The 25690-nt window shown below is 28.3% G+C and overlaps 10 protein-coding genes and 1 long non-coding RNA gene across 17 annotated transcripts; 5 read left to right on the top strand and 6 right to left on the bottom strand.

Moving 5' to 3' along the window:
- Positions 1–2611: 2611 nt before the first annotated feature.
- LOC118446411 (uncharacterized) lies at positions 2612–5333 on the bottom strand. 3 transcript variants are annotated; one of them, XM_035877050.2, is made up of 6 exons: positions 5283–5333; positions 4570–4816; positions 4345–4447; positions 3933–4197; positions 3073–3226; positions 2612–2943 (listed from the first exon to the last, which is right to left on the bottom strand). In XM_035877050.2, exons 2-6 carry the CDS (start codon positions 4814–4816, stop codon positions 2750–2752), a joined length of 963 nt encoding a protein of 320 aa, XP_035732943.1. In that variant the 5' UTR covers positions 5283–5333; the 3' UTR covers positions 2612–2749. The 3 variants fall into 3 exon arrangements, with proteins under 3 accessions (XP_035732943.1, XP_085515374.1, XP_035732942.1); XM_085659248.1 differs by having other exon boundaries at positions 3945–4197; XM_035877049.2 differs by having other exon boundaries at positions 5166–5289.
- Positions 5334–5860: 527 nt separating this feature from the next.
- On the bottom strand, positions 5861–7357 carry LOC118446548 (pleckstrin homology domain-containing family J member 1). 2 transcript variants are annotated; one of them, XM_035877341.2, is made up of 3 exons: positions 7057–7357; positions 6261–6785; positions 5861–6122 (listed from the first exon to the last, which is right to left on the bottom strand). In XM_035877341.2, exons 1-2 carry the CDS (start codon positions 7313–7315, stop codon positions 6304–6306), a joined length of 741 nt encoding a protein of 246 aa, XP_035733234.1. In that variant the 5' UTR covers positions 7316–7357; the 3' UTR covers positions 5861–6122; positions 6261–6303. The 2 variants fall into 2 exon arrangements, with proteins under 2 accessions (XP_035733234.1, XP_035733233.1); XM_035877340.2 differs by lacking the exon at positions 5861–6122 and having other exon boundaries at positions 6153–6785; positions 7057–7356.
- A 157-nt stretch (positions 7358–7514) lies between these two features.
- On the top strand, positions 7515–10257 carry LOC118446542 (uncharacterized). 2 transcript variants are annotated; one of them, XM_035877326.2, is made up of 2 exons: positions 7515–7922; positions 8091–10257. In XM_035877326.2, exon 2 carries the CDS (start codon positions 8224–8226, stop codon positions 9925–9927), a length of 1704 nt encoding a protein of 567 aa, XP_035733219.1. In that variant the 5' UTR covers positions 7515–7922; positions 8091–8223; the 3' UTR covers positions 9928–10257. The 2 variants fall into 2 exon arrangements, with proteins under 2 accessions (XP_035733219.1, XP_035733218.1); XM_035877325.2 differs by having other exon boundaries at positions 7516–7922; positions 8116–10257.
- A 378-nt stretch (positions 10258–10635) lies between these two features.
- TBCB (tubulin-binding cofactor B) lies at positions 10636–12118 on the top strand. The gene is made up of 6 exons (XM_035877342.2): positions 10636–10878; positions 10973–11116; positions 11199–11286; positions 11394–11658; positions 11734–11863; positions 11984–12118. Exons 1-5 carry the CDS (start codon positions 10759–10761, stop codon positions 11849–11851), a joined length of 735 nt encoding a protein of 244 aa, XP_035733235.1. The 5' UTR covers positions 10636–10758; the 3' UTR covers positions 11852–11863; positions 11984–12118.
- On the bottom strand, positions 11856–14465 carry Tango4 (transport and golgi organization 4). 2 transcript variants are annotated; one of them, XM_035877330.2, is made up of 10 exons: positions 14173–14465; positions 13978–14084; positions 13744–13868; positions 13348–13628; positions 13079–13228; positions 12813–13007; positions 12626–12744; positions 12363–12542; positions 12106–12259; positions 11856–12014 (listed from the first exon to the last, which is right to left on the bottom strand). In XM_035877330.2, exons 1-10 carry the CDS (start codon positions 14173–14175, stop codon positions 11955–11957), a joined length of 1374 nt encoding a protein of 457 aa, XP_035733223.1. In that variant the 5' UTR covers positions 14176–14465; the 3' UTR covers positions 11856–11954. The 2 variants fall into 2 exon arrangements, with proteins under 2 accessions (XP_035733223.1, XP_035733222.1); XM_035877329.2 differs by having other exon boundaries at positions 11971–12259.
- Positions 14466–14644: 179 nt separating this feature from the next.
- SerRS (Seryl-tRNA synthetase) lies at positions 14645–16808 on the bottom strand. The gene is made up of 5 exons (XM_035877328.2): positions 16146–16808; positions 15777–16061; positions 15475–15696; positions 15148–15404; positions 14645–15079 (listed from the first exon to the last, which is right to left on the bottom strand). Exons 1-5 carry the CDS (start codon positions 16605–16607, stop codon positions 14827–14829), a joined length of 1479 nt encoding a protein of 492 aa, XP_035733221.2. The 5' UTR covers positions 16608–16808; the 3' UTR covers positions 14645–14826.
- Positions 16601–18200, bottom strand: LOC118446550 (uncharacterized). The gene is made up of 4 exons (XM_035877343.2): positions 18025–18200; positions 17683–17897; positions 17288–17594; positions 16601–16712 (listed from the first exon to the last, which is right to left on the bottom strand). Exons 1-4 carry the CDS (start codon positions 18094–18096, stop codon positions 16623–16625), a joined length of 684 nt encoding a protein of 227 aa, XP_035733236.2. The 5' UTR covers positions 18097–18200; the 3' UTR covers positions 16601–16622.
- LOC118446551 (uncharacterized) lies at positions 17170–19042 on the top strand. Its single transcript, XR_004839628.2, has 2 exons — positions 17170–17621; positions 18480–19042. It is a non-coding gene; the product is annotated as an uncharacterized LOC118446551 (long non-coding RNA).
- sta (stubarista 40S ribosomal protein SA) lies at positions 18286–20351 on the bottom strand. Its single transcript, XM_035877335.2, has 6 exons — positions 20246–20351; positions 19609–19770; positions 19313–19524; positions 18832–19119; positions 18529–18753; positions 18286–18428 (listed from the first exon to the last, which is right to left on the bottom strand). Exons 2-6 carry the CDS (start codon positions 19739–19741, stop codon positions 18354–18356), a joined length of 933 nt encoding a protein of 310 aa, XP_035733228.1. The 5' UTR covers positions 19742–19770; positions 20246–20351; the 3' UTR covers positions 18286–18353.
- A 199-nt stretch (positions 20352–20550) lies between these two features.
- LOC118446541 (dolichyl-diphosphooligosaccharide--protein glycosyltransferase subunit 1) lies at positions 20551–22733 on the top strand. Its single transcript, XM_035877324.2, has one exon. The coding sequence runs from the start codon at positions 20702–20704 to the stop codon at positions 22538–22540; it is 1839 nt and encodes a 612-aa protein (XP_035733217.1). The 5' UTR covers positions 20551–20701; the 3' UTR covers positions 22541–22733.
- A 298-nt stretch (positions 22734–23031) lies between these two features.
- On the top strand, positions 23032–25552 carry LOC118446547 (deoxyribonuclease TATDN1). Of its 2 annotated transcripts, none has more exons than XM_035877339.2 (5): positions 23032–23328; positions 23548–23671; positions 24128–24521; positions 24594–24797; positions 24876–25552. In XM_035877339.2, the coding sequence occupies exons 2-5, from the start codon at positions 23629–23631 to the stop codon at positions 24979–24981; spliced, it is 747 nt and encodes a 248-aa protein (XP_035733232.1). In that variant the 5' UTR covers positions 23032–23328; positions 23548–23628; the 3' UTR covers positions 24982–25552. The 2 variants fall into 2 exon arrangements, with proteins under 2 accessions (XP_035733232.1, XP_035733230.1); XM_035877337.2 differs by having other exon boundaries at positions 23033–23328; positions 23492–23671; positions 24876–25548.
- The last annotated feature ends 138 nt before the right edge of the window (positions 25553–25690 follow it).

Here is a 25690-nt window from a genome sequence, read left to right as displayed (position 1 = left end):
TATTATTTATATGAAAGATAAAATTCTGAATTTAATTTAATTTAATTTAATTTTAGAAAACTAAAAGAAAATGAAAAATTGTTGATACTAATTTAAAGAAATATTATTTTTTCTGAAAGAAATATTATTTTAGTAACGGATGGCAAAACTTTACACACATTCCAGTATGCTTGTTTCAGTTCCATGTGTATCTTTATTCAGTGCATTTTTAGTGGTCCCTACAATTGCCATATCTTATATTTTTCGTAGCTACTTTAATATACTTTAATATAGAATTCGATTTTATTTAAGTAAAATTATGAATTTAATTGAACTTTAGGAAAGAGAGAAGTACGAAATTTCTGTATTGATTTTAATGGTAAAAATGCATAAAATATGAAATAATCCATACGCGTAGCAATATGGGACTGGAGATGGAATGTTACGTCGTCTTAATTTTTCAAATCTACATCCCTACACCCATTATTTCACAAGAACATTTTCAATGATCCACTAACTTTAATTCGCCGTAGTTATTTATTAACGGACGGTCACTAAATTTACTTCGCGAAACTCCACTGTCTTTTATAAATACAGTCTGTGCGACTGTTAAAAATGTAAAACAATTTGCGAATAAACACTGACTCTAATGACTGCATTGCATGCAGTCAATGCAAAAACACTTGCTTAAATCGCGAAAAGCGAATAAACAAACACTGTTTCTACTTCGCGATATTTTAATTTTATCATATAAACTAAATACACTAATTACTCATTACAGATACAAACACTCCATTACTTCATTGCTATGCGCGCGATTGCTATGAAGTTCTGAAACAGAAAATTCGAACAAAATTATTAGTATCACTGTTGTAATAAGAAAATCTATAGATTATTCAAAAAATGTATGATATAGAAATATACTTACTTTTTTGTTACTAGTAAGAAAGATATTCTGAAAAATCTTCAATAATCGAGAAATAAAGGAAGAACAATCCAGTAACAATCGAAATCGTTCAGAGATTTGATTTTATTGACGTCGCACGTAACCAACGAGCGCCAATTCAAAATTTAAGACTAAAAAAAAATATATTGTATAAATTATTCAAGATATGTGATATACGAGATTAATATTTTAATATATTGGAATTTTATAATAAAATTATTTTAAGTTTTTCGCACGTTTCGGTCTTTTTAATGTTTAAACAAATGTACTATTGTTTAAATATTAGTTTATTGTACTCCATATATAACAGAAATTAATTATCGAAAAATTATCGAAAGTATTAATTTATAAGTTTTCACGTTTAGAAAGAAAGAGTTTCTATGTTTACGCGTCGGAGTACAAAAGAAAACTAACTCGATCATCGTCAAAGTCAAAAAAAGTGTGTTTATGTTTGTAATACACAAGGCCAACTATCCCGGGATTAAAATTTTTAAATATTAGAATTTTAAATTAAAATTATTTTAAATTTCTCGCGCGCTACGGCCTTTGTAATGTTTAAATGAATGTACGATTGTTTAAATATTAGTTTATTGTACTCCACATATATAGCATATATTGTTTCAATAATTATAAAATTATAGATAATAATTATATAAAATTATAGAAATATTAATTTATAAATTTACACATTTAGGAAGCGAGAGTTTCAATCTTCACGCGTCGGAGTACAAAAGTAAATTAACTTTGTCATCGTCAAAGTTAATCAAAAGACCGTATATATTTATATTATACAGATCATATGTAGTTTTTCACGCGTAATAATCTTCGTAACATTGGACACAAATTTCCTTATTTTTGTCATAGAATCATCTGTCCGAAGAGTAACCGAGTGAGTTAGCATAGTTTCTTCGTGCGAGCATTGTAAAACGCATTTCTTTGCATTTGTAAATTTTCAGAAAATCTTAATATCAACTATTTATGCACTAACAAGCAAGCTATCGCTACTTTACAGCATACATACACCATTCAAGCGTATATATGAAAATCAGTAGTGGGGGTACGAGCTTTTTCTCTTTCGCCGTAAATTTCGAGGGGCGCCACACATAAAACTTTCTCTACGCGAAAAATATCGTAAACAGTATTTATGCCAACAATAAGAACTAACGTAATTCTTGACCGATTTTAATAAACAAAGTCTCACTTTAAAGACGAAGATTTTTTCTAGAATATATCTTTTCCGAATTTCTTAAAAAGCTTAAACTAACTTTTTGAAGTGTATAAATTATTCTCGAAAAAATAATAGTCGTGGTAAAAAATGATAACACGACTTTTTTTAAGAAAAATAAAGTTTTTCAAAAATTTAAAAAAGATATATTCTATATTAAATCTTCCTCTTTAAAATGATATCTTGTTCATTAAAATCGCTCAAGAATTGCGTCTGTTCTCATTGATGGTGTAAACTATTATAAAATCAGGGCTAGTGAACAGCCTTAAAATGAGAGCTTATTCATCAAAATCGTTCAAAAATTACGTCTATACTAATTGAAGCCTTAAACTATTATAAAATCAGAAGTGATGAACAGCCTTAACAATTACATCTATATAGACTTATTATATCTAAATGGCATAAAAAATACAAATAATTATAATAATAACAATTGATTTAATAATATTATATTTGCTAAGGACGTTTTTATTTAACTTACATAGATATGGTGTACTTATAGTAACTAGATTTGACGATAACTGCGAATATAAAAGGTGCGTTTAGATTATTATATTGTATTTTCGATGGCAAGGGTAGAAAGGTTGGTAATTAATATATTATATTGTAGGTATATAAGTGGAAGATGTAATACTGCTTCTTAGTAATGTATCCGAAGCATGTTGTCCAATAGTGCCCTTTTTAGAGCTACGCTTATGAGGAAGAAGATTAAGTGGTGGTAAATTCGGATGTTCTATTCTCGTAGGAGAACTTACATGAGGGCGTAATGTACCCCTTTGTATCGTAAGAATACCTAAATTTAAAATAATTATTTCCAGAAATATTATATAAACAATTGTATTATATATTTTGTATATAAATATATTATATAAAAAATTTTTATTATATTAATAAGTTAAATTTTATTTTATATATATATTACCTGCATCACTTGGTTCCAAAACATCGTTCAATTGATAATACTCCGTTTTTACTGATAAGGGCTCTTCGTAATCCACAAAAGCAGTATTATCAAAAGCTTTATCGTCCTTTGGACGGACATGTACTGGAGTTGTAACTGGAGGATCGGCATACGTCTAAAATATATATTTCGACGTTTATTAATTAAATATTAAATAGATCAACCTTTTAATATAGCTTTTCTCAGATAGAAAATCTAGCCTGCTATTCTATTTTCTTAATTAATTTAACTAATTACCTACCATGTGTCTACAAATCATGCTTCTTATATGATCTAATATAGACAATGGCGGTCAAAAAATTTGTTCATCATTAAAATGTAGGACAGGTGCTTCGAGGTATGTGTAAAAAAAAAACTATTACTATACAATAATTTTATTAATAAACGAAAAGAAATAAAAGAGATGACAAAATAATTAGCAGATATGCAAAGTCAAATCTGTCTTTCGTGAGTTTTTTGTTTTTTAAATAATTGTCAATAATTGTCTTTTCGTAGCGTCATAGCATTTGACCACCACTGTATTCATGTATGTAAGACAGGTTCGATCTATAAAATGACGTAAAAATAAATATCACAGTGGACAAATTTTGTAAAATATATTGAAACTTTTTTTTTATCTTTCTATCAATATTATGTGCATAAAAAATAAATTGTACTTTCAAAAGACATATATATACGTATATTATCATACTGCGATTTTTATTTCGTCATAGATCATCACACGGTCCTATACTATTTTTTTGTTGTTTTTCTTTTTTTTTTTTTTTTTTCATTTGCATTCAAAAGCAGCATCGTATACAAACGTAAGATTGTTAAATTGCCTTCAGTTTTACATGTTCGGTTGGTGTTGTCGAACAAGCGCGCTTGTGAAATTGTCCACCGCCGATAGTTTCATAAGTATGTTCTTCTAAATAATGTCTAGTGGTACCACGTGGTGTAAGGGTTGCCCACATCACACGGCTATCTTGCATTGTATCGGCAGCGCAAGGATACAAAACAGCTTCGTTCTGAATTCTTCCATTTTTCGTTTGCATCCCGGTTGTTGCATTTGGTATAGATATTACCCCATTTTTACCACTTCTGCTTCTGTCAAACATAAATATAGAAACACATCGACATTGATAATTCTCTTTAAAAACTTGATACTAATTTTTTAAATAACTACGTTTCCTCATACCATTCTTGATGATTTATACTTTGTGTCGATATACAAGGAATATTACGAATACTTACAATTTACATTTTAAGAGTAACGTAGCCAATATTATGCCAATCAGAAGGACACCGATGCAAGATGATATTAGCACTAATAACCATGTGTCGTCAAAAACGGTGCCTAAAAAGAAAAAAAAAATTATATACTTATTAAAAAAGAGTGGGAATTTGATTCAAAAAAAGTAAAAAATAGAAAAAAAAATAAAAAAGAAATAAAATCAGATAATTGACATATTGATTTACCTTGTTTTGGCATTTCAATATATTGCACCCCTTCAAAATGTCGATCGCATAGGTGCTTGCAAGGACTATCGTTCAGGTTTGGCGGGAAAGGCAGAGCGCCTAAATTTGGATAAAAGTCCGAACTTTGTTGGAGAAATTCTGGAAAAGGTGGTGGCGGTATGTGTAATATGTCTGGGGGTGGACCAAGTGGGCAAGATGCACAACTAGAATTCTTCATGATGATCGCTCCTATTTCCGAATTTCTCATCTATTCGAAAGAAAAAAATTTTGTTCTTTGTGTAAATATAATTAATATATAACATAAATAAATAAAATATCGTCGAATTATATATAATTTATATATATATAAAATTTATGTACACATATATACATATATGTATATTGAATTTGAATATATTGTATAAATATATCATCACTTTTACAAATTACTTATTTTAAATGTTTATAAATTCACACATAATAACAAATACACAATAAATCAAACGATGTTTTTAATCAACGATTCATTCTTAATACTTTCGTATTCTAGAAGGAGACACTAATTTGTGCTTTATTTTATATTTCTCAGAATTATTGACAAATAATTTATGACTTACAATTTAATGGCAAATAAATCCATTAAGATCGAAATTTCGTTTTTGTTAATATTTCAAGTATATAACAAAAAAAAGATAGTAAATACACGCAATGATGCAATGAAAATGGTATCTTACCCTGGAGTAGCAACCCTCCGTCTCCGTAGCATTACAACGAGCACTGAATTCTACGAGATAAGGGCGCAAGCGTCGTTATATTGAACGGGGGCGAAAATTTCATGATGTGATTCACTACATACGTTTTTGTTATACGTATACGTGTACTTGCTCGTACACACACATACGTATGCACAGATGAGAGGATGACAATTCATTTCAAGATAACAATTATAACTTTTTCGAATTTTGTAATTTTTCCAAAAATTTATTAACTTGGAAAAATAAAAAAAAATAAGAAAATATATATATTTTGTCATTTCTAATTTAAACCACAAAAAAGTAATATTTATGATATATTGTAGATATACCCTAATGTTTAAAATATTTTTATTGTATTAAAGGATTAGTTTCTGTAGAGTCGGTTAAATATTCACAATCCCTTTTTCTTCAACATTATTTATTTACAAAATTATTTTCGTTAAAATTACAATATTTTCTAGATTAATACTCATATATATAAATAGACATAGAAGAATAATTACTTTCATTTACAAAATTTAAATTCGATCTATATTTTTATTTTTTTTGTATTTATTTATAGTGTCACATAAATTACTTAAGAATTATATATACGTATCAAAGTAACTAGAAATTATATTGCATAAATGTATATTTTTCAATATAATCTTCAAAAATATTGAACGCTCTTTTTAGATCCCTTTGTAATTATCATAATTAAAAGTTCTTAATATTTTTACAGTAATATTAGGCAGTTATACGTTTTTCTTTTCCATTTCGTTGTACAAATTTTATAAAAAAAATATTTACAACTACATATTTTTCCTTATAATGGATTACCTAAAAAGATTAGTTCAACTTAATAAACTTACAGATGATGTACATAGAAAGGAATAAATAAATTAATATATTCTGATGACTTTAAAATATAATTAACTATCTGAGACCTATTATAAACAATTCTACCGATCAACTTACTTATCAAAGTTCAGCCTAAAAGATGATTGTTATATATACATGATTAAAATTCAATTAAATTCATTTCTTTTTGTACTGGATTTAGTCTAGCCAATGTATATACAACTGATGTTGTAAAAGATTGTACATGTGATCGAAAACTTGATGCAGGTTCCCATGCTTCATCTCTAATGATACCCTGATTTCTAAGCTGCATCAATAATGGATCTTTCCCCGTTTTTCTACATAATGTTTCTTGAAGTACAATTAATTGGGATCTCCAATATTCATAACTAGCTTGTTTAAGTGCTGCAACCCATTGTTCTACTTGATCTTCTGAACGACCACTCAGAATATGTCTTTTGTCATGTTCATCTCGAAAAGATATACTAAATGCAAATGCTCCTTCAAACATGTCAAGATTAATATTATAATTTTCCAAAACTATTACACCAGCTGGTTGTCTAGTGTCAATTTGGCCTATTTCGTTAATATTAAAATAAAATAATAGATTGTACTTTAATTTGAACCATCTCTCTTTGGATCCTGAAAAACAATCACAATAATGGTTAAGTGTATCAAATGATTACATAAGAATATCAAGAACGTAATAAAATTATTAAATTTTTATTGTAAAAAGATATTCAATTTAATTTTACCCACACACTATCAACATAACTTTATCGTAGAAAATCTAAAACTTCGTAAACGATTATACTCATGCAATTTATTTTAAGAATCGATCAATAATATCTAACAAACTACAAAAAGTGACACTCTAATTGAAATATATGAATCTTCATTAAATTCAATTAACCTGACTTGTGTGCTCGTTTATGATTTAGACGCCCTTCAAAATCGGCGGCACCACTACTTAATTCTGCAAGTTCTTTTTCGTTAAATTTCATTTGGATAATATTTCTTCTTTTCTTTTCAAACTTTTCTTCTGTCAATAACTTCGCAAATTTAAATATATTACATATATATATACATATATATAAATACTCTATATTCGATAAACTGTCATAATAGTATGACTCAAACAACAAAGTAGTATCTGTAATGCGCATAACCATTCAATATATATTCGAATCAACAACGCTGAACAGTGCTGCCAAAGACAGTTATACCATCATAGTCTTACTAATATAATAAGATAGGGAAAACAATGGAGAGAATAATTAAACTTTCGAGTGCCATCTACATAAAAAAAATAGAACTAAGCTTTACTATTTATAATTTTTATTGGAAAAGAATATACAATTAGAATTACTGAATATTTTTTCGTAATTTTAATGTAAAAATGATTAATAAGAATATTTAATTTCGCGAGATGGCGCGCAATAAGCTTCATTTTATACCGATATTTTTAGAATTGTCAATCTTTTGAATCGCTTGAAATAATCGATGACGTACAATGTGGAATCACAGTTTATGTTCAAAATATTATACGTATGAAATTGAATGTGTACAGGACCTGTGCTTTTACATCTTCCTCGTGTATTCCATAGTAAAAGGTTATTGTTAAAAACGATCTTCCAAGTTTTAACTATAAACCTTATTGAGAAGATACTTAATTCGTTTATGAACGGGAAATATATATACATTATGGAGATATCAAAATTTAACACAAACAATACCTTAAATTATATATATGCAGTACAAGTGTAATATAAGATCGATGTAAGTATTATAATTTTATTTATTTTTCTGTTTTCATAGTTATAAAGCTTACAACGTGTATATAAAGATTTATTTGAATTAATTTTCTCTCTCTCTCTCTCTTTTTCTCTTTTTCTCTCTCTTTCCCCCTTTCTTTCTTAAACATAGATATATTTCATTAATATATAGATATTTATGTTAATTTTCTCTTTAGATATAACTACAAAGTTTAAAAAGAAGCAAAATAAAACATACTTGATGGACATAGTGAAAGAAATTGTACAAAATTTGTACATGTTATTTTGGATTATTTACTGTAATCATGATGATGTTTGAGTTTTTAAAAAAATTATTTGGATGGGCGGACGAAGGATCTAGGAAGCGTAGAGCCGGTTCTTATGGCTTTGAAAAGGAATTTGTAACACCGAAGAAACAATGTTGCAATCATAATACGACTCATACTGAAGAAGAATATTTTGAAATTGATGATAGTGATAATGATGATGTTGAACTTGATACTGAAAGCAAATATTCTTCTAAAAATTCATCTAATAGACTAAATGGTGCTCATAACAAGAAGTGTTATTCATCTTTTGAAAATTTACCTTCAACTTCCATTTCTAAATCTCCTTTTTCTACAACAAATTGTAATAAATTAAACATGGGATATTTTTCGAATAAAGAAAACAAATTAGTAAAAGTAAACATGGGCAATTGTCCTACGCTTATAAATACTTATCAATTAAAGGAGAAAAATCAATATGGAGAATTGTTGCAAAATTTTCTTCCACGTAAGAAACTTAACAAGTCTGATGAGCGTCAACCCATACAAAAATGTATAAAAGTTATTGAAATAGATAAAGTTAATAAGTCACCTCTGTGTAAACCACAAGCTAAGTCTAATATTTCACAAATTGCTTGCTATTCAAGATGGTCTTTATTAAATACAGTAAAGAAAGAAAAGGAGAGAATAATTCCTATAGTAAAAGAAAATAAAAAGGAAGACCCTTTTCAGTTACCACCCAATGAAATACGATTTAACAAATATATTAAACATCCAATCGTGAAACCTATACAAGATAATTATATTGAAACTATAGAAACTAATACATTACGTGATAAACTAGCAGCAAAAGTTGTAACGAGAGGAGATTTTGTTCCACAAGTAGCAAAACGCTATAATGAACGTATTGAACAACATAATAAAGAAGCTGAAGAGCTTAAAAAGATGATGCTTGTTTTATCAAAACAAAATCAATTAGCACGAGAAGCAGCTTTAGACGAAAGGTTAGCACGTTCTACAAGATTATGTGAAGTGGTATTAGATGAAACAGAAGATGAAGAATATCCACCATTACCTACTCTTACAGAAGAAATGTTAAAAGAAGTTAAAAATGCTTTTATAACTAAACCTCCTGATGAAGTTCTAGTAGAAGCTTATGGATTGAGGATAACAAGAAAAGATATTAATACTTTGGCAGATCTAAATTGGTTAAATGACGAAGTCATCAACTTTTACATGAATTTGTTAATAAGTAGAGGAACAAATGATAAGTTTCCCAATGTTCATGCAATGAATACATTTTTTTATCCAAAATTGCTTTCTGGTGGACATTCATCTCTAAAACGATGGACAAGGAAGATTGATATATTTGTTCAAGATATTATAGTTGTTCCTATACACTTAGGTATTCACTGGTGTATGTCAATAATTGATTTTAGAAATAAGTCTATATGTTATTATGATAGTATGGGCAGCAGTAATCCCAAGTGTTTGTCAGCATTAAGACGATATCTTGAAGAAGAAAGTATGGATAAAAAGAAAAAAACATTTGATACAAATGATTGGAAATTAGTATCTGTAAAGAACATTCCACAACAAATGAATGGGAGTGATTGTGGCGTATTTTCTTGTATGTTTGCAGAATATATATGTGCAAATAGAAAAATAACATTTTCTCAGGAGGACATGCCATATTTTAGGAATAAAATGGCTTATGAAATATTAAAAAATAAACTTCTGTAAAAATAAAAAAAACAAGTAATTGTTATAAATTAAATAGAAGCACAATAATTTGATTCATATGAAAATATCATGATCGTATTATAAAATGTTTTCATTATTTCAACAAATGTACATGAATTATAAATTTGAAGTTAAAATAATCATTACTGAAATGTGATAGTATGTACATTATTTAATAATAATGAAGTCCTCTCTATTATCTTTATTCATTTAATGAGAACATATATAACATGTGAGAAAGCAAATATAATTGAATCATAAAAATGGAGTTACTCTGATAGATAAGTCAGCTTAAGAGTGTTTTGTAGAAATTATTTTTCGTTAATTAACCGTACACATAAATAGTAATATTACTTATATAACAAATAACACATTTAGTTATTTAATAAACCATGAACAAACTGAAAATGACTTATTTATAAAAAAAATTCCTTTTATGAATATTTTAATAATATTATTTCATATCGTAATATAAGTGTTTGAATTCCATTTAAATTGAATACCTCATACATTGTAAATTATTTGGAATTTGTGTATGTGCGCGGGTGTAGGTGTGGGTGTATACATAAATACAATTTATTTATATCTAAACGATGTATTTATTTTGTTTTACACGTTAAAATTATTTATTAATTAATTTTTTGTCATTATTAATTTATCAATGTTACGTCATATATATAAATATATATATAGATGTAAATAGAAAGTATTGAATTTCGCAATGGTTACTCTGATAGTTACTGCTGACACTTAACCTCCAAATCGTAGAAGATACGTCAAAAGTTGCCGGCAACAAAACTTGATAATAATTTCATTCTATTTGAAATTAAAATGAGTGATTATAAGATTATTACATCTGACTTTATAAATTTGAATATTACAAACTCTGGCCATCAAAATTCTTGCATAGAAAGAAGATTTCAAAAGGGAATTACAATCGATGAATTTAAGGTACATATATTTGAATGAATAAGAATTATCTTTTATATTTTTGTACATAATTATATTTAATATAAGGATAATAATTGATTTTTTGCAATAATAGGGAAAATTGGAATTACTCACAGGAGGAAATCCAATAACAATGACGATAGACGTATATGATAAAAATGATAGTTTGGTTTGCAAATTAGATGATGGACAACGTCTCTTAGGATCATATCCAATTGATGATGGGATGAGAATACATGTATAATATATTTGCAAGATAAAAGTAACATTCGTCTTGATTTTAATAATAAGATTATACAAGCATTTTAATAAAATTGTAGGTTATAGATAATTTCTCACGCACAGAAGAGGATTTGAGTAATATTGAAAAATTTGAAATATCTGAGGAAGATTATGCTAAAAGATCAGGTACAGATTTATAAGAGTTACAGAGAACAAGATTAAATAATGATGATAAATATCAGTATTTTTTATAAGACAATATATTTTATAAAAGAATTATTATTATATTATAGATACAGTAAAGGCATTTTTAGAAAAAAATAAGTTAGGAAAATACAATGAAGCGGATATGAAAAGGAGAGCAGAAGAAAAATTACGGGAAGAAGAAGCAGAAAAAACTGCAGCAGAATTATGCAAAATAGGTGATAGATGTGAAGTTTGCGTTCCAAATCAGCCTAAACGCAGAGCTACTATTATGTATGTTGGCAAAACAGAATTTAAAGAAGGTTGGTGGATTGGTGTAAAATATGATGAACCACTTGGTAAAAATAATGGAACGTGAGTAGTGCCAAAATAAATTATGTTTCTTTATATAAAAAAAGAAAATCAATGTTAAGAAATATTTATTTATAGTGTCAATGAAAAGAAATATTTTGAGTGTTTACCTAAATATGGTGGATTTGTGAAACCAGCACATGTAAAAGTTGGAGATTTTCCAGAAGAAGAGTTTGATTTGAATGAAGAACTTTAATATATAAAATAGGTAAATGTCTTGTATTTGTTCTAATTAAATACAAATGTTGAATTAAAAGTAATTGCAAAAATTACTCTTCTTAAATTATTATAATTATTATTTAATATTTCCTTCGTTTTATTATATCAGGTCTCCAGTTGACAGGATGAGATTCTTCAGTCTAGAAATAATATAAACAATTTATATAAATACGAAGCCTTCATTGTCTTTGTAATTGTACTGCATTTAATGTATTTGGAAAAAGTACATACCGCAGTATTATCTTCTTTATAAACTTTTATTGTTTTATCTGCTTCTGTTGTAATCATACGAGTACCAGATATGTCAAATGTGATACTGAATATACCAGCTTCGCTATCCATTGAGCCAGGTTGAACTGGAGCTTGTAATCGTTGAAAATTGTATCTAAAAATTTAAATAATATGCAACAAAGTTTTAAATTAAATTTATACATAACAAAGTAAAATGTTTTATTATATTTAAATGTTTAAAATAAATTTATATTTACCCTGTTCTCCAGTCCCAAAGATGCATAGTACCATTGTCTGCTCCAGAAACTAATACTCCATCCTCATTAACAGCTAAACAATTAACTATGGCATTATGTCCTGACAGATTTTGGATAAATTTTCCTTCTGGACATTTCCATTGTTTAATATTGTCGGGTGATGCAGATGCAAACATATACCTAAAAATTCACGAATGTTACATTATGATTTTGCATAAATTATATAAAATTTTAGTCCTATAATATTATACAATAATACTAACAATGATGGATGGAATGTAACTGCTCTCACACTCTTTTTGTGATTTGTCAAAGTAGCTCTCGATTTGCCTGCTGCTAAATCCCATAAACGTATTGTACAATCATGACTTCCTGTGATTACCTGAAATTACAGATTTAATGTTAATACATCATTTATAGTAACTGTAATTCATTTATGTATTAACTTACTTGAGGTTCTGCTGTTTGACAAATTACACTGGCAACAGTATTAGTATGACCAACCAAGGTATGAACATTAGCCTTAGTACGCATATCCCATACTCTTCCAGTGGAATCTCTACCTGCTGTCACTAATACATCTATGCTAGGATGCAAAGCCATAGAATACACAGCTGACAGATGTCCATGATAATGTCTTATAACCTGCAAAGAATTTAATATTTTATAAAGGAATTCTATAATGAAATATTTATAATATAGGAATATAATTGAACCTTATTGTATTCCAAGTCCCAACATTTAACTTGACGATCTTCACCACAAGAGAATAAATATGGATGTCTTTGCGAGACTGCCAGGCCACGGACACTGTTTATGTGACCAGTTAAGGATACTTTTAATTTACCTGTTGCAAGATCCCATATCTAAAACATTTATCTTTAAATCATTATCATTTTGAAATAATATCAAAGTAAATCTATTATAAATTTCTGCAACATATGAAAATGATATCAAGAAATGTAAAATAGCAATATTCTCATACTTTAATTACTCTATCTGCAGATCCAGTAGCAAACCATTCATTTCCAGGTTCAATGGCACAGCACCGTACCCAACCAAGATGACCACTTATTACTCTGTACAATTTCCATGGTGCATGCCATTTTGGCTTTGCCATAGAAGGAGCTTTTTTAATGGGTACAGCAACCGTAGTATTAGCAGTATTGCTTCCTAATGTGGATGCTGTAGTTGCTACAATGTTACTTGTTGGTGTAGAGTGATATGTTATAACCGCAGAGGGAGCACTTCTACCAAAGGATTCATCTAAAAATTATAAATTGGTTATATATTATTTTGTTGCTTATTTTAATTATTATTAAAATATTATTAGAATATTATTATTATGATAAAATATTGAATAAAAATAAAAATTTCATACCCCCTGGTGGCGGTGGATCTGGATTGTCATTTTCATTTTGTACTTTTGTCGTCATATTGTGTTTAACGCGTTCCATCACAGGACCATAACAATCTTTTGCTTTTACAGATTTTTTCATATTTTGACTATTAACAAAATATTACGATATTTTTACATTTAATACACACACACATATATACATGCATAAATACACTTACAAAAGATTCTATTGTAAAATTTCAGATTATAACTTACAGGTTTTGATCTACAGGTGGTAAAGTACCTTGATTCAATAAAAACATATCATGTGTTCTTTTTAATGATCGAAATACAAGTGTATGCACAGAATGTCTTTGAACATCCTAAAAAAATAAATATGTAAATAAATATGTAAATCAAATGTAATAAATGAATAAATACTTATATAATATATATAATCATTTTATTTACCATGTTGTATCGATAGTAAATAACAGCAAATTATAATCCTATCATTTGGCAGTCTTAGTTTCAGGTTAAAAATTATAACCTCTCATGAGGGATCATTCGCAAAGAGTAAGGGCGATATCAGCGGTAATAGCTGAAAGCTTACAAAGAGAATTACTATCCATCAGATAAAAGGTTTTATGTATTAGAGATTAAAGTTTCAAATTAACATAAATTAATATCAGCGAACTATTAAATAAAAGATTTAATCATAATGATTTTTTATATATGACGGAATTAAAAAAAACAATTACTAAGTGGACAGTGACTCGAGAATATCGGCTAATTTCACTACATATTTGGTATAATTTCAAAAATATTATTTTAAATAATATAAGAAATATCAAAGAAAAATTTCATGGGAAAATAACAAAAAACACATAAAATAAAAAATTTGTTTATATGGTAGAATAGCAAGTTTATTGTAATATTTTATTTTTGCTGCAAGGCTTTCATCATTTTGAGTTAAAGAGAATTTTTTATAAGCATTGTAGCAATAAAATTATAAAAAGTGCATAGTCTAAATTATACATTATTTATATTTATCCTATGTCTTAATTAAACATAATAAATACAATTGATAAAAATGCATAATTTTCTATAGCCCCGTTGAATTTATTATGCAGCATGTTCTTTTGTTTTCTTTTGTTTTTTTATTTCAGCCTCATCAATTGGAGCAGGCTTGACAAAAGGAATTTCTTCATCATATTTGGAAGGCATAAAACGAGATAAAATTTTTGGTACTTTAATACCAGTTTCTGTTTGATGTACTTCTAAAATTGCACATATAACACGAGTAACTGCACACATTGTTGCGTTTAACATATGGACATAATCAGTTGCTGTATTCATTTTCTTAGTTTGACCATATCTGAAAAATATAACATTTATTGTTTAAAATGATTAAAAATTAATTGTTGCGTAAAAAAAATAACATACCTAACTAAAAGTCTTCTTGCTTGATAATCTAAACAATTACTGCAGGATACAAGTTCACGAAATGCGCCAGAACCAGGAAACCATGCTTCTAAATCGAGTTTTTTAGAAGCTGCATGATTAAGAGCACCAGAGACAATATTCACAATACGATAAGGAATTTCGAGTTCTTTATAAAATTCTTCTGCATTGCTGATCATTTCTTCCATCATTTCCCATGACTTGTCATCATAAGGCGAAGTTAAACAAAATTGTTCTACCTGTGTATAAATACATGATGAATTTTGTTGCTGATAAAAATATACGTAATACATAGAATATTTAAATTACCTTTTCAAATTGATGAACTCTGAAAATTCCTCTGGTATCACGCCCATGAGATCCAACTTCTTGTCTAAAACAAGTAGAAATTCCAGCATATCTTACGGGTAAAGCATTTTCAGGAATCCATTCATTCCGATGAAAGGCAGCAATTGGTTGCTCTGATGTAGCTATCAAGTATTTTTCTTCCATGTCTTTATCTTCATTACGTTCGCTACTTTTACCGATGACCTATAAGAAAAAAAATAAGTTTATTCAATTAACTGCTAAACAATATCTTATATAAATTGTACCATATATATATATATGACCTTATATAATTCCTCATCAAATTGAGAAAGTTGCGCGACTTCTTGCATTGCATCTTTGCGCATGAAAAACGGAGTATATAACGGTTTATAATCTTTTTCAATTAATTTTCTTAAGGCTAAATCTATAAGCGCTTGTTGCAGAAAAACTGCAGGTCCAGTCAAAAAATATCCCCTTCCGCCGGAAACTAAAGTTCCACGTTCGCCATCCATTCCATCAATCATATGTATCAGATCTACATGAGAATATTTCTTTTTCTCGGTACAATCTCCGTAAGTTCTTTCTATCTATAATTTTCAAAACATTTATTAAATATATGATATATATTTGTATCATTCAAAACTAGTTAATACATTTAACAATTCATATACCTTATTTTCTTCTTCATCGTTACTGACTGGTACAGATTCGTGTAAATGATTGCCTACTTCTCTAAGTGCGTTATTTCTTTCAGATTCTGTTAAACTTAAATTTTCGTCGTTACGTTGAATAGCAGTATCAATCAAAGTACGAATACTTTTGATCTGTTTGACAGTCAATGGTTTAAGATCATTGGATATAAGATTATCTAAATTGTTAGCAATTTCTTCAGGTACTTCATCACTGTTGCCGACAGGCTCTTTCTTTTTCATTTTTTCACCAATTTCCTTGCTACATAAATTTTTAACTTTATTTAAATTGTCAGCACGGTGACGCAGCTGTCGCCAATATTTGTCTTTTTCCACAACTAAATCGACTAAAGCTACATCCTTGAAACGTTTCTTTTGATTTTCACGTATTTTTTCAGGATCAAAACCTTTATCTTGTCGAAATAGATCTAAATCTAACACCATGGTTGTTGAAATATTTTAATTTCTTCTAGATTTAAATCCTATGTCTATTCCACGTGGGACCGAGTACCGACTGTGTAGCACTTTATACTGACGTGTTCTAAAACTCTATATTTTATGACTACAGACCTCTATCTTTTTATTCACTCTCATACAAATATCAAAATTTAAACATACGTACACACATAATATATAATCAATTAATATAATTAAAAAACAATTATTATTTTAATTAAAACATTATAATTATACGAAATATTAATAGATTTTAAAGTACGTAAAATATGCATAATGTGTAAAATATATCGTAAAGAATTAACATACAAAAAATATAGTAAAAAATTTATATTAACAAAAGAGATAAATTTAATACATAAATCGGCTCAAATTTATGTGCAAAGAAACATAGCATAATCCTAATCAATATAAATAATCATATTTCATATATATATATATATGAAATTAAAAGGTTATAAATGCAAATTTCTTATATAAATAAATAAATAAATTTTGTTACGCAAAATGAAAGATATTAAAACAAAAAAAGAAAACTAAAAATTGTTAATTGGTAAAATTCAATAAATATAAAATAATATTATATGATATAAAAACGATTGCGTCGATAAAAAAAGGAAAAAAATTCAAATAATTCTACAATAGAAAAACGTTTTTATCATTTATACAGGATATTTTCCATAAATTTGACCACTTCTGGTACGTCGTACAACCCATTCTTCTGATTTAACAGCTTTATTTAAAATCCGTAAGTTCGTTTGCGTGCTTTGAGAATGGTGCAAATGTTCAGAATGTACCTTTGCGATCGAAGAGCCCGGTAAATTCAAATTCTTTGATCGCTGTGATTTCATGCATATAGATTGAAGAGGACTATTACTTGATTGAAGAATTTCTTGGGAAAAAAATGTATCACCACAGGAATGTAAAGTATCTGTTATCCTGGAGTTCGCATATACCATTGGCAGATCGTTAGGTCTAAATCAGATCTATTATTCAAAAAATGTAATGTTCTCATAATAACATTAAATAATTATAATTTTTCATTTAATTCGACGGAACTCACATGGAAATGTTAGTATCCGAAGCATAAAGATTATTATCGTTCTTGAAAAATTTTTCAAAAATTATTAGGATAATAAATGATAGAACACATATAAAAGGTAGAGTTATTAAATCCGAGGATACATGTTTAGGGATGTTATTACAAGTTGATTCCAGATTATCCATATCATCGTTGTTTGATTCACCAGGCCATGGGAGATCATGTAGAACAGTATCCTTTAAGAAAAACGTATAAAAATAAAAAAATAAAAAAAAGTGCAAAAACAATTTTTAGTCTGTCACAAAATATATACGCATATCTCTTTTTATAAATATTTTTTTAAGGTTAAATATAGAAACGTACGCGTATGTAAACATAAACTTCTGGAAGTATCAGTTGTAAGAGATAGTACACATCACTAATATTTCCCACCATAATGAATATGTTGTGATATAAAATTAATCAAATTACGAAATCGTTTATCACGATTATGCAAAATTTTCTAGTAAAATTTCTTGTTGCAATATTTCAATGTCAAACAATGAGCGAGAGTCACGTGTCGATACTACATATATTATTTATTTGCATAATAAAATGGGGAATGTAATATTGATAACAGTAAAATGTGTTTTCATTACTTTATTACAATTATTGTATACAAAGTGAATTAAAATCACTCAAAGAGAACGCAATTACCATTTTTCAGTGGTTGCACCTCCCCAACTTTGAACAGTAGCAGATGGTGTAGTAGACCATTCTTCAGTTGCCTAAAATTATACAAATAAAATTTAAGAATTAAATTTCTTTTTCTTTTTTAGTGAAAGGAACAATTACATGTGAACATTATAATTAAAAGATTAAACATACTTGGGACGCCCAATCACCACCGGTTTGGAACGCTGGTGCAGCAGTAGCAGCAGGAATTGCTGCTGGTGCTGGTGCTGCTACTTCATCTGCCCAATTTTCAGCAGGTACAGCATCAGCGTCAACTTCATTAGCCCAACCAGGTTCTGCTGTAGTTGTTGCTTCAACAGGAGCCACGAATTCCTTAGCCGGTGCAATTTCTTTTGCTGCTTGTTCTTCTTTCTCAGCCTAAAGAAGATTTAACATTATGTTTCATTCAAAATTAACTTTTAAATTGAACAAATAATATTCAATAAATATACAAACCTCTTCGGGATCTCTATAAAAGAATAAATCAACGACAACATCCCATTTGGTTTCACGTGGGATGGAACCTCTTAGTCGTAAAACTTCTCTGGCAAGAAGCCACCACATAAGACCAACACTATGGAAACTCTTAGTATTGCAGGGAATAGCAATGTCGACAAAACGTAAAGGCGAATCAGTATTGCAAAATGCAATAACAGGAATGTTCACATAGCTAGCTTCAGTAATAGGTTGGTGATCAGTAGCTGGATCAGTTACGATGAGTAAACGTGGTTCCCGGAAAGCAGCCTAAAGTTAATACATAAAATTATTATAATATTTGTATATATCTTTACTTGTTATTATATTTTTTTTTTAATAAAATCAGAAAAGATTAAGCCAAAAAAAGCAACAAGTATTGATTCTGTATGAAAAATAATCATCATAAATTGAAAGAATAATACAAAGTGTAATTGCAAGCTGATTTCATAACATTTAACACCTGAATTTGATTAGTGAATGCACCAGGCGTAAAACGTCCAGCAATAGGAGTGGCACCAGTATGAGCTGCGAATTTCAAAACTGCTCTTTGTCCAGCTGGACGACAACTGATAACAGATACTTCGCTAGGATGCTCAATAGCAACCACAGCACGTGCAGCCAATAATAATTTTTCCCATGTGTGACGAAGATTGATAACATTAACACCTGCACCTAATAATTAATATATGATAGCTAATTACTATAATTATTGATAGATTTTTCACATATATAAATTATACGACAAATATATTTTACCATCGACTCTCTTTTTATACACATACTGTTCCATCTGGAAATTTACATTTTCTGCACCTAAATGAGTGCATGCAGCCAACATTTTGGTTACATCGTCCTCTTTGAGGGCTAACACTTCTAGACCTCCTGACATCTTAACGTTGTGGTTGAATTACGATTAACCTGCAATACATAAATGTAATTAAAATATCAGCAATCCGTAATCAAAAAATTAGCATTGTTAATTTTTAAACGAATATTTTTATTAATTATTATTATATATTTGTATATATAAATTATATATACACACATGCATATATAGAAAAAGGTAACCTCAAATTATTTTTCATATAAAGAACATTCTTTAAAAATAAAATTATATTACGATTATTTCTCATACTGTAAAATAATAATAAATTTAAATGTACAAAATGTGATTTTTTACATATACATATATATATATACATATATATACGTTTTATTAACTAGCCACGTGTATCAGTACAAAATAAACTTCTGAATTTATTAAAAGTACATATTATTAAAAATTTTATTAAAGTATATATGCAAAAAAGTTTTAAAAAGGTAATTATGCATAAATTCTTTGATAATTGAAAAAAATGTAATAAATAAAATGAAATATTAATTCTAAACTTACGTTATACAATGCCACTAGGAGACTTCCAATCGGAAAGGAAGTGGACACGTTAGCTTCGTTTTAGAAGCGAAGATAAAGATGGAAACTGTAACTACACTAGTTTTTTCATTATAAAATTTATATATTTAAAAGAAATAATTAGAAAAAATAGTCATGTTAAATTATTATTTATTTAATAATATTTGTTTATGAGAAAAATTTAATGATATATATGAAATATATTTAAAAATAATGAGAGAACCGGAAGTCTTAAGTTTTGGTTTGAAAAACTTAGGGATGAGAGAAATTTTGGAAGTATTGGTAAGATTGTCAGCCACGTCTGATGAATGCCCCTAGACGCCATAAGAGTACGCCACGTTCATGTCTCTTATTATCAGTAACCTGCAGTAACCCATTTACCGGCACAACGATAGGGATTTGTAAAATAATCATAAATATTTCTCTTAGACAAATCTAATGACAAAAAGTATGTTTCGAAGTCATCTAAATACTATAATATGGAGTTCCATGCTATTCTTGATTTTACACATTCGTTTTCTTAATGCCGCCGACCTCGTGGATCCGGATTTAAGTTTAAAGATAGTGGAAAAACACATTGACTTGCAATCACAATTAACGAAGATCACAACGAGAGTTATATTAGAAAATGGAAGTAAAGATCGACAAATACGACATTTTTTATTTGCCATTGATCCTGGCCACAAAGGCACTCTCAGCTACATATCTGCTCAACGTGAATCTGGAAGAATAGAACTTAAAGTAAAAGAAGCTAAAGTAGACAAACATCCAGATAAGATTTTTTATTCTATCGATCTTAAAGATCCTTTATCGCAAGGTCGTACAATGTCTGTAGAAGTAGAAACTATATTTACTCATGAACTTATACCACATCCTAAACAAATTACACAAAAAGAAAAACAACTTGTGAAATACATAGGAAATGTTTACATTTATTCTCCTTATGCAGTTGGAAAACTGACTACAACAGTATCATTACCTAGTCGCAATGTTGAAAGTTATTCAAAGATAAAACCTGTGTTCCAAAGTGATTCTACAATTACATATGGTCCATATGAGAAGTTATCTCCATTTTCTTATGAAGAATTAACAGTACATTTTGAAAATAATAATAAGTTCCTTACGGTTACAAGAATTGAAAGATCTATTGAAATATCGCATTGGGGTAATATAGCCGTAGAAGAGAGCATAGATCTAGTACATACAGGTGCTCAACTAAAAGGATCTTTCTCTCGCTATGAATACGCTCGTGAAACTAAATCTGGACAAGCAAGCATACAAAGTTTTGATACCATTTTGCCTGCTGCAGCTTCTGACATTTATTATAGAGATGAAATTGGGAATATTTCTACATCACATACACGTATTAAGAAGGATTCTGTGGAATTGAATTTAAGACCAAGATTTCCGTTATTTGGTGGATGGAAGACACGTTACACGATTGGTTACAATGTACCAAGTTATGAGTACTTATTCCATTCTGGAGATCAGTATGCACTAGAAATGAGATTATTGGATCATATCTTTGATGACATGGTTGTAGACGAGTTAATTGTAAAAATTATTCTACCTGAAGGATCACGTAACATAAAATTAAATTTACCGTATCCAGCAACACGTCTACCAGATAGTTTACATTATACTTATTTGGATACTACAGGCCGTCCTGTCATTTCTGTTACTAAAAAGAATTTAATTGAAAATCATATTCAAAATTTTCAACTGAAATATACATTTCCCCGTCTTTTAATGTTACAAGAACCATTACTTGTAGCACTTGCTTTATATTTACTATTTTTGTTTGTTATAACATATGTAAGATTGGACTTTTCAATTGATAAAGATGAAATATCAGAAAGTAAATTACGTATTGCGGGTCAATGTGAGAAAATATTAGCTGCACAAGATCGTAGAGTTACCTCATACAATGAATTAGATGATCAACTAAATTATTTGAAAACAAATAAAGATGCTAATACATTTTTGTCTGCTGTAAAGAGCATTAATCAAGAATACAAAAGTGCAACAAATGCTGTTGCTGAAATTGCTCAACGTTTAAAGGGAGAGTCAGGGGATATGCATGAACGTGTTCAAGAACTCCAAAAATATGACAAAATATTGAAAGAACTGTACAATCAACAGCAATCACTGTATGTAGATAAGTTAGTTCCTGGAAAAATTGGACGTCAGCAATTTGTTGAAGCAGAAACAGCTATTACAAAGAAAAAAGAAGAATGTGTAGAAAAAATAAATTCTATCGTTAAGTCACTTCAATAATACAACTTTCAAGATTATTTGTTTAAAACATTAATGCGTTTCAGAACAAAAGACTTAGTAATAATGGTGCATTTGCAATACAGTAAGTTTATTATCACGTTTGTAAATTAATCTTAAATAAATTTTAAAAACTATAAATGATTATTGCATAATAAATAATATGGCATTAATTGTACTATAAGATTTGTAATAAAGAAGCGTATAAAAATAATTCACATTTCGGTTTCTTAAATGTATTGATTTATCTATTTATACAAATCTTACGTTATGATAAAATATTAAATATAATTTTAAAAGAAAATTATAATATAATTTAATATTATTGTTATAATTACTTAATAGTTGTTTTTATCTTTATATATAAATTTATTTCATTTAAAAAATAAAAACCAATACTCGAAATCTATTTTTTTTTAATGCGATACAATAACAAAATATCAAACTATCATATAATCGTTTTGATATCGATAGAGAAATCTCGAATTCGTTATCATATCGCATTCTCTCGGTTGTCACACCTGAAGTTTATCTCTTAACAAATTTCGCAAATGAAGTGTCGGTCTTAATAAAAATCGCACCAATGATAGCAAAGTATTATTTTTAACATAAGGGAAATGAAAACGTCAAACTTTGGAAACAGTACAATCGTCCATGTGTCAACTCATAGAATCTGTTATCTGAAGGACACCTGCTAACCTCTCAGGGTGTGCCGTGCCTTTTTTCGATTGTCATTCAATAATCATATTTTATGCTTGCTGCCAGAATGACTAATTTACGCAAATTTATAGGTATCATATATATCTTTTTTATTTTAATTATTTTTTCTTATTAATGTAGCTATATTATAATTATTACGATATCCATGTTTATGTAAAAAAAGATTTTAAAAATGTGAAATTACATTAATGTGATCATTAAAAGTATACTTCATATAATTTCATATTTTGACAGATATCGGAGCAAATTTAACCGATCCTATGTATCAAGGAATCTATTATGGTTCACAGAAACATCAACCGGATTTAGATAAAGTTTTGGAGCGTTGCTGGGACAATAATCTTTCCAGAATTATTATTACTGCGGGTAATATGGAGGAATGCAAAAAAGCTTTAGAAATAGCTAAAACGGATGGTGAGTTTTCTTTCTTTTCTTTCTTCCTTTTTTTTTTTTTTTTTTTTTTTTTTGTAAATAAATAAGCATGCAAGAAATCTGTGGTGACCAGGTGTCGAGATACTATTAAAGAAATAGAGCATTGTTACTGTCGCGTCTCTCTATCAGGAACGATATAAAGCTATCTGTACATAATTCTCATGACTATGAGTAAATAGATTTTATATTATATAAAATAACTTATATTTATTGTCATTAGATTTTAATACGATCATTGTGCAAGAAGGAAATGCTGAGAGAGAGATGCAATAGTTGCTGTGATTCTGTTCTGTATCTGCAACAAGAAAATGCATGCAAATGGTATTATACATTAACTTATGCTATAATACAAATATTTCTAAGGTACAACATTTTTATATTATTTTATCAATAAATTTGACTGTAACACAGCTGAATATATTTAAATGTATATTTCAGAAAGATTATTTTCAACTGTTGGTTGTCATCCAACTAATTGTAATGAATTTGAAGAGTATGAAAACCCAGAGGACTATCTTAAATCATTGTCAGATCTAGCAATGGAAAATAAAGATAAAGTAGTAGCTATTGGAGAGATGGGTTTAGATTATGATAGATTGCAATTTTGCTCAAAGGAGATACAAAAAAAGTATTTTGAAATGCAATTATCTTTATGTTCAATATTAAAATTACCAATGTTTTTACATTGTCGCAATGCTAGTGAAGATTTCGTACGCATTCTGAGAAAGCACAAGGATAAAATAACTCCTGGTGTAGTGCATTCTTTTGATGGCAATCCAGAAGAGGCTAATTCTATTTTACAATTGGGATTATATATCGGTATTAACGGATGGTAGGCAGTTATTATATATTTGTACATTTGCTATTATTTAAACTTGTATTTTTCAGTAATTCATGTTAACAGTTCTCTCAAAACAGAAGATAATCTCTTCTCGGTGACTACTATTCCATCAGATAGGCTTATGATTGAAACAGATTGCCCTTGGTGTGAGGTCAGGGCAACTCATGCTTCCGCAAATGATGTCATTACTCATTTTCCTTCTGTTAAAAAAGAGAAATGGCGACCTGATCGTATGGTTAAAGGAAGAAATGAACCATGTACGATAGTGTAAGTAATTTGTGATATTAACATGTTTTATAAGATCAAAAGGTAAAAGAAATATTATTTATTTATCTTTATTTGCAGTCAAATACTGGAAGTACTTGCTCGTATTAGGGATGAAGAAGAAGAATATCTCTGTAACCAAATATATAAAAATACAATGAAAGTATTTTTTCCAAACGATTTATAAGATGTGTCACAGTGAATGAGTATCACAATGAATGAGTATTTGCATGATTGTCGAGAATGTGTTATTCATACGCATTTTATATGCGTGCCGTATTCATAATGAATAATCAGGGATATAAATTGAAAGATCGTGTGAGCAAGAAAAGAATTCACCAGAGGCATTTACTGATAAAAAAAAATCCAGAAACCACATTTTTACATGCATAGCTTCGTGGTTATCTTTAGATACCACATTCCATTGATCTCTTCCTACATAAAACAACAATATAATAAATAAGCATATATGAACAAATTTTTTGATGTATTTGGTTTATTGTAGACTATGTCTGCAAATTAAATTCATCAAAAAATCTGTTTATATGTGCCTACCTATTCTTGTTAAAATTATTACTATTGCCAACCACCTTCTATCAAGATGCACTATCATTGGTATTATTATAATTCTTATTAGTATCATTACTAATTAATATTATCATATTTATTAATAATAATTGTTTATTGCTAAGTTTATTAATATTATTTACTATATGAGTATTATCTATATACTTGTATTCAACACTAATTGCTAAAACTCATAGAATTATAAAATTAAGCAAGTCGTTTTCTCTATATTTGTTTTTATTACTACTGTGAAAACATTTACAAATTGTAATTTTTTAATATTTTGTTATTTTCTATGTAATGTTATTTTAACATTTAAAAATTGTAGT

This window comes from Vespa mandarinia, chromosome 9, assembly GCF_050613455.1.
Source record: "Vespa mandarinia isolate Hongniang chromosome 9, ASM5061345v1, whole genome shotgun sequence".
In the NCBI taxonomy this organism is placed as follows: domain Eukaryota; kingdom Metazoa; phylum Arthropoda; class Insecta; order Hymenoptera; family Vespidae; genus Vespa; species Vespa mandarinia.
Note: the sequence above shows the minus strand (reverse complement) of the source record. Positions and strands in the feature narration are given on the sequence as shown.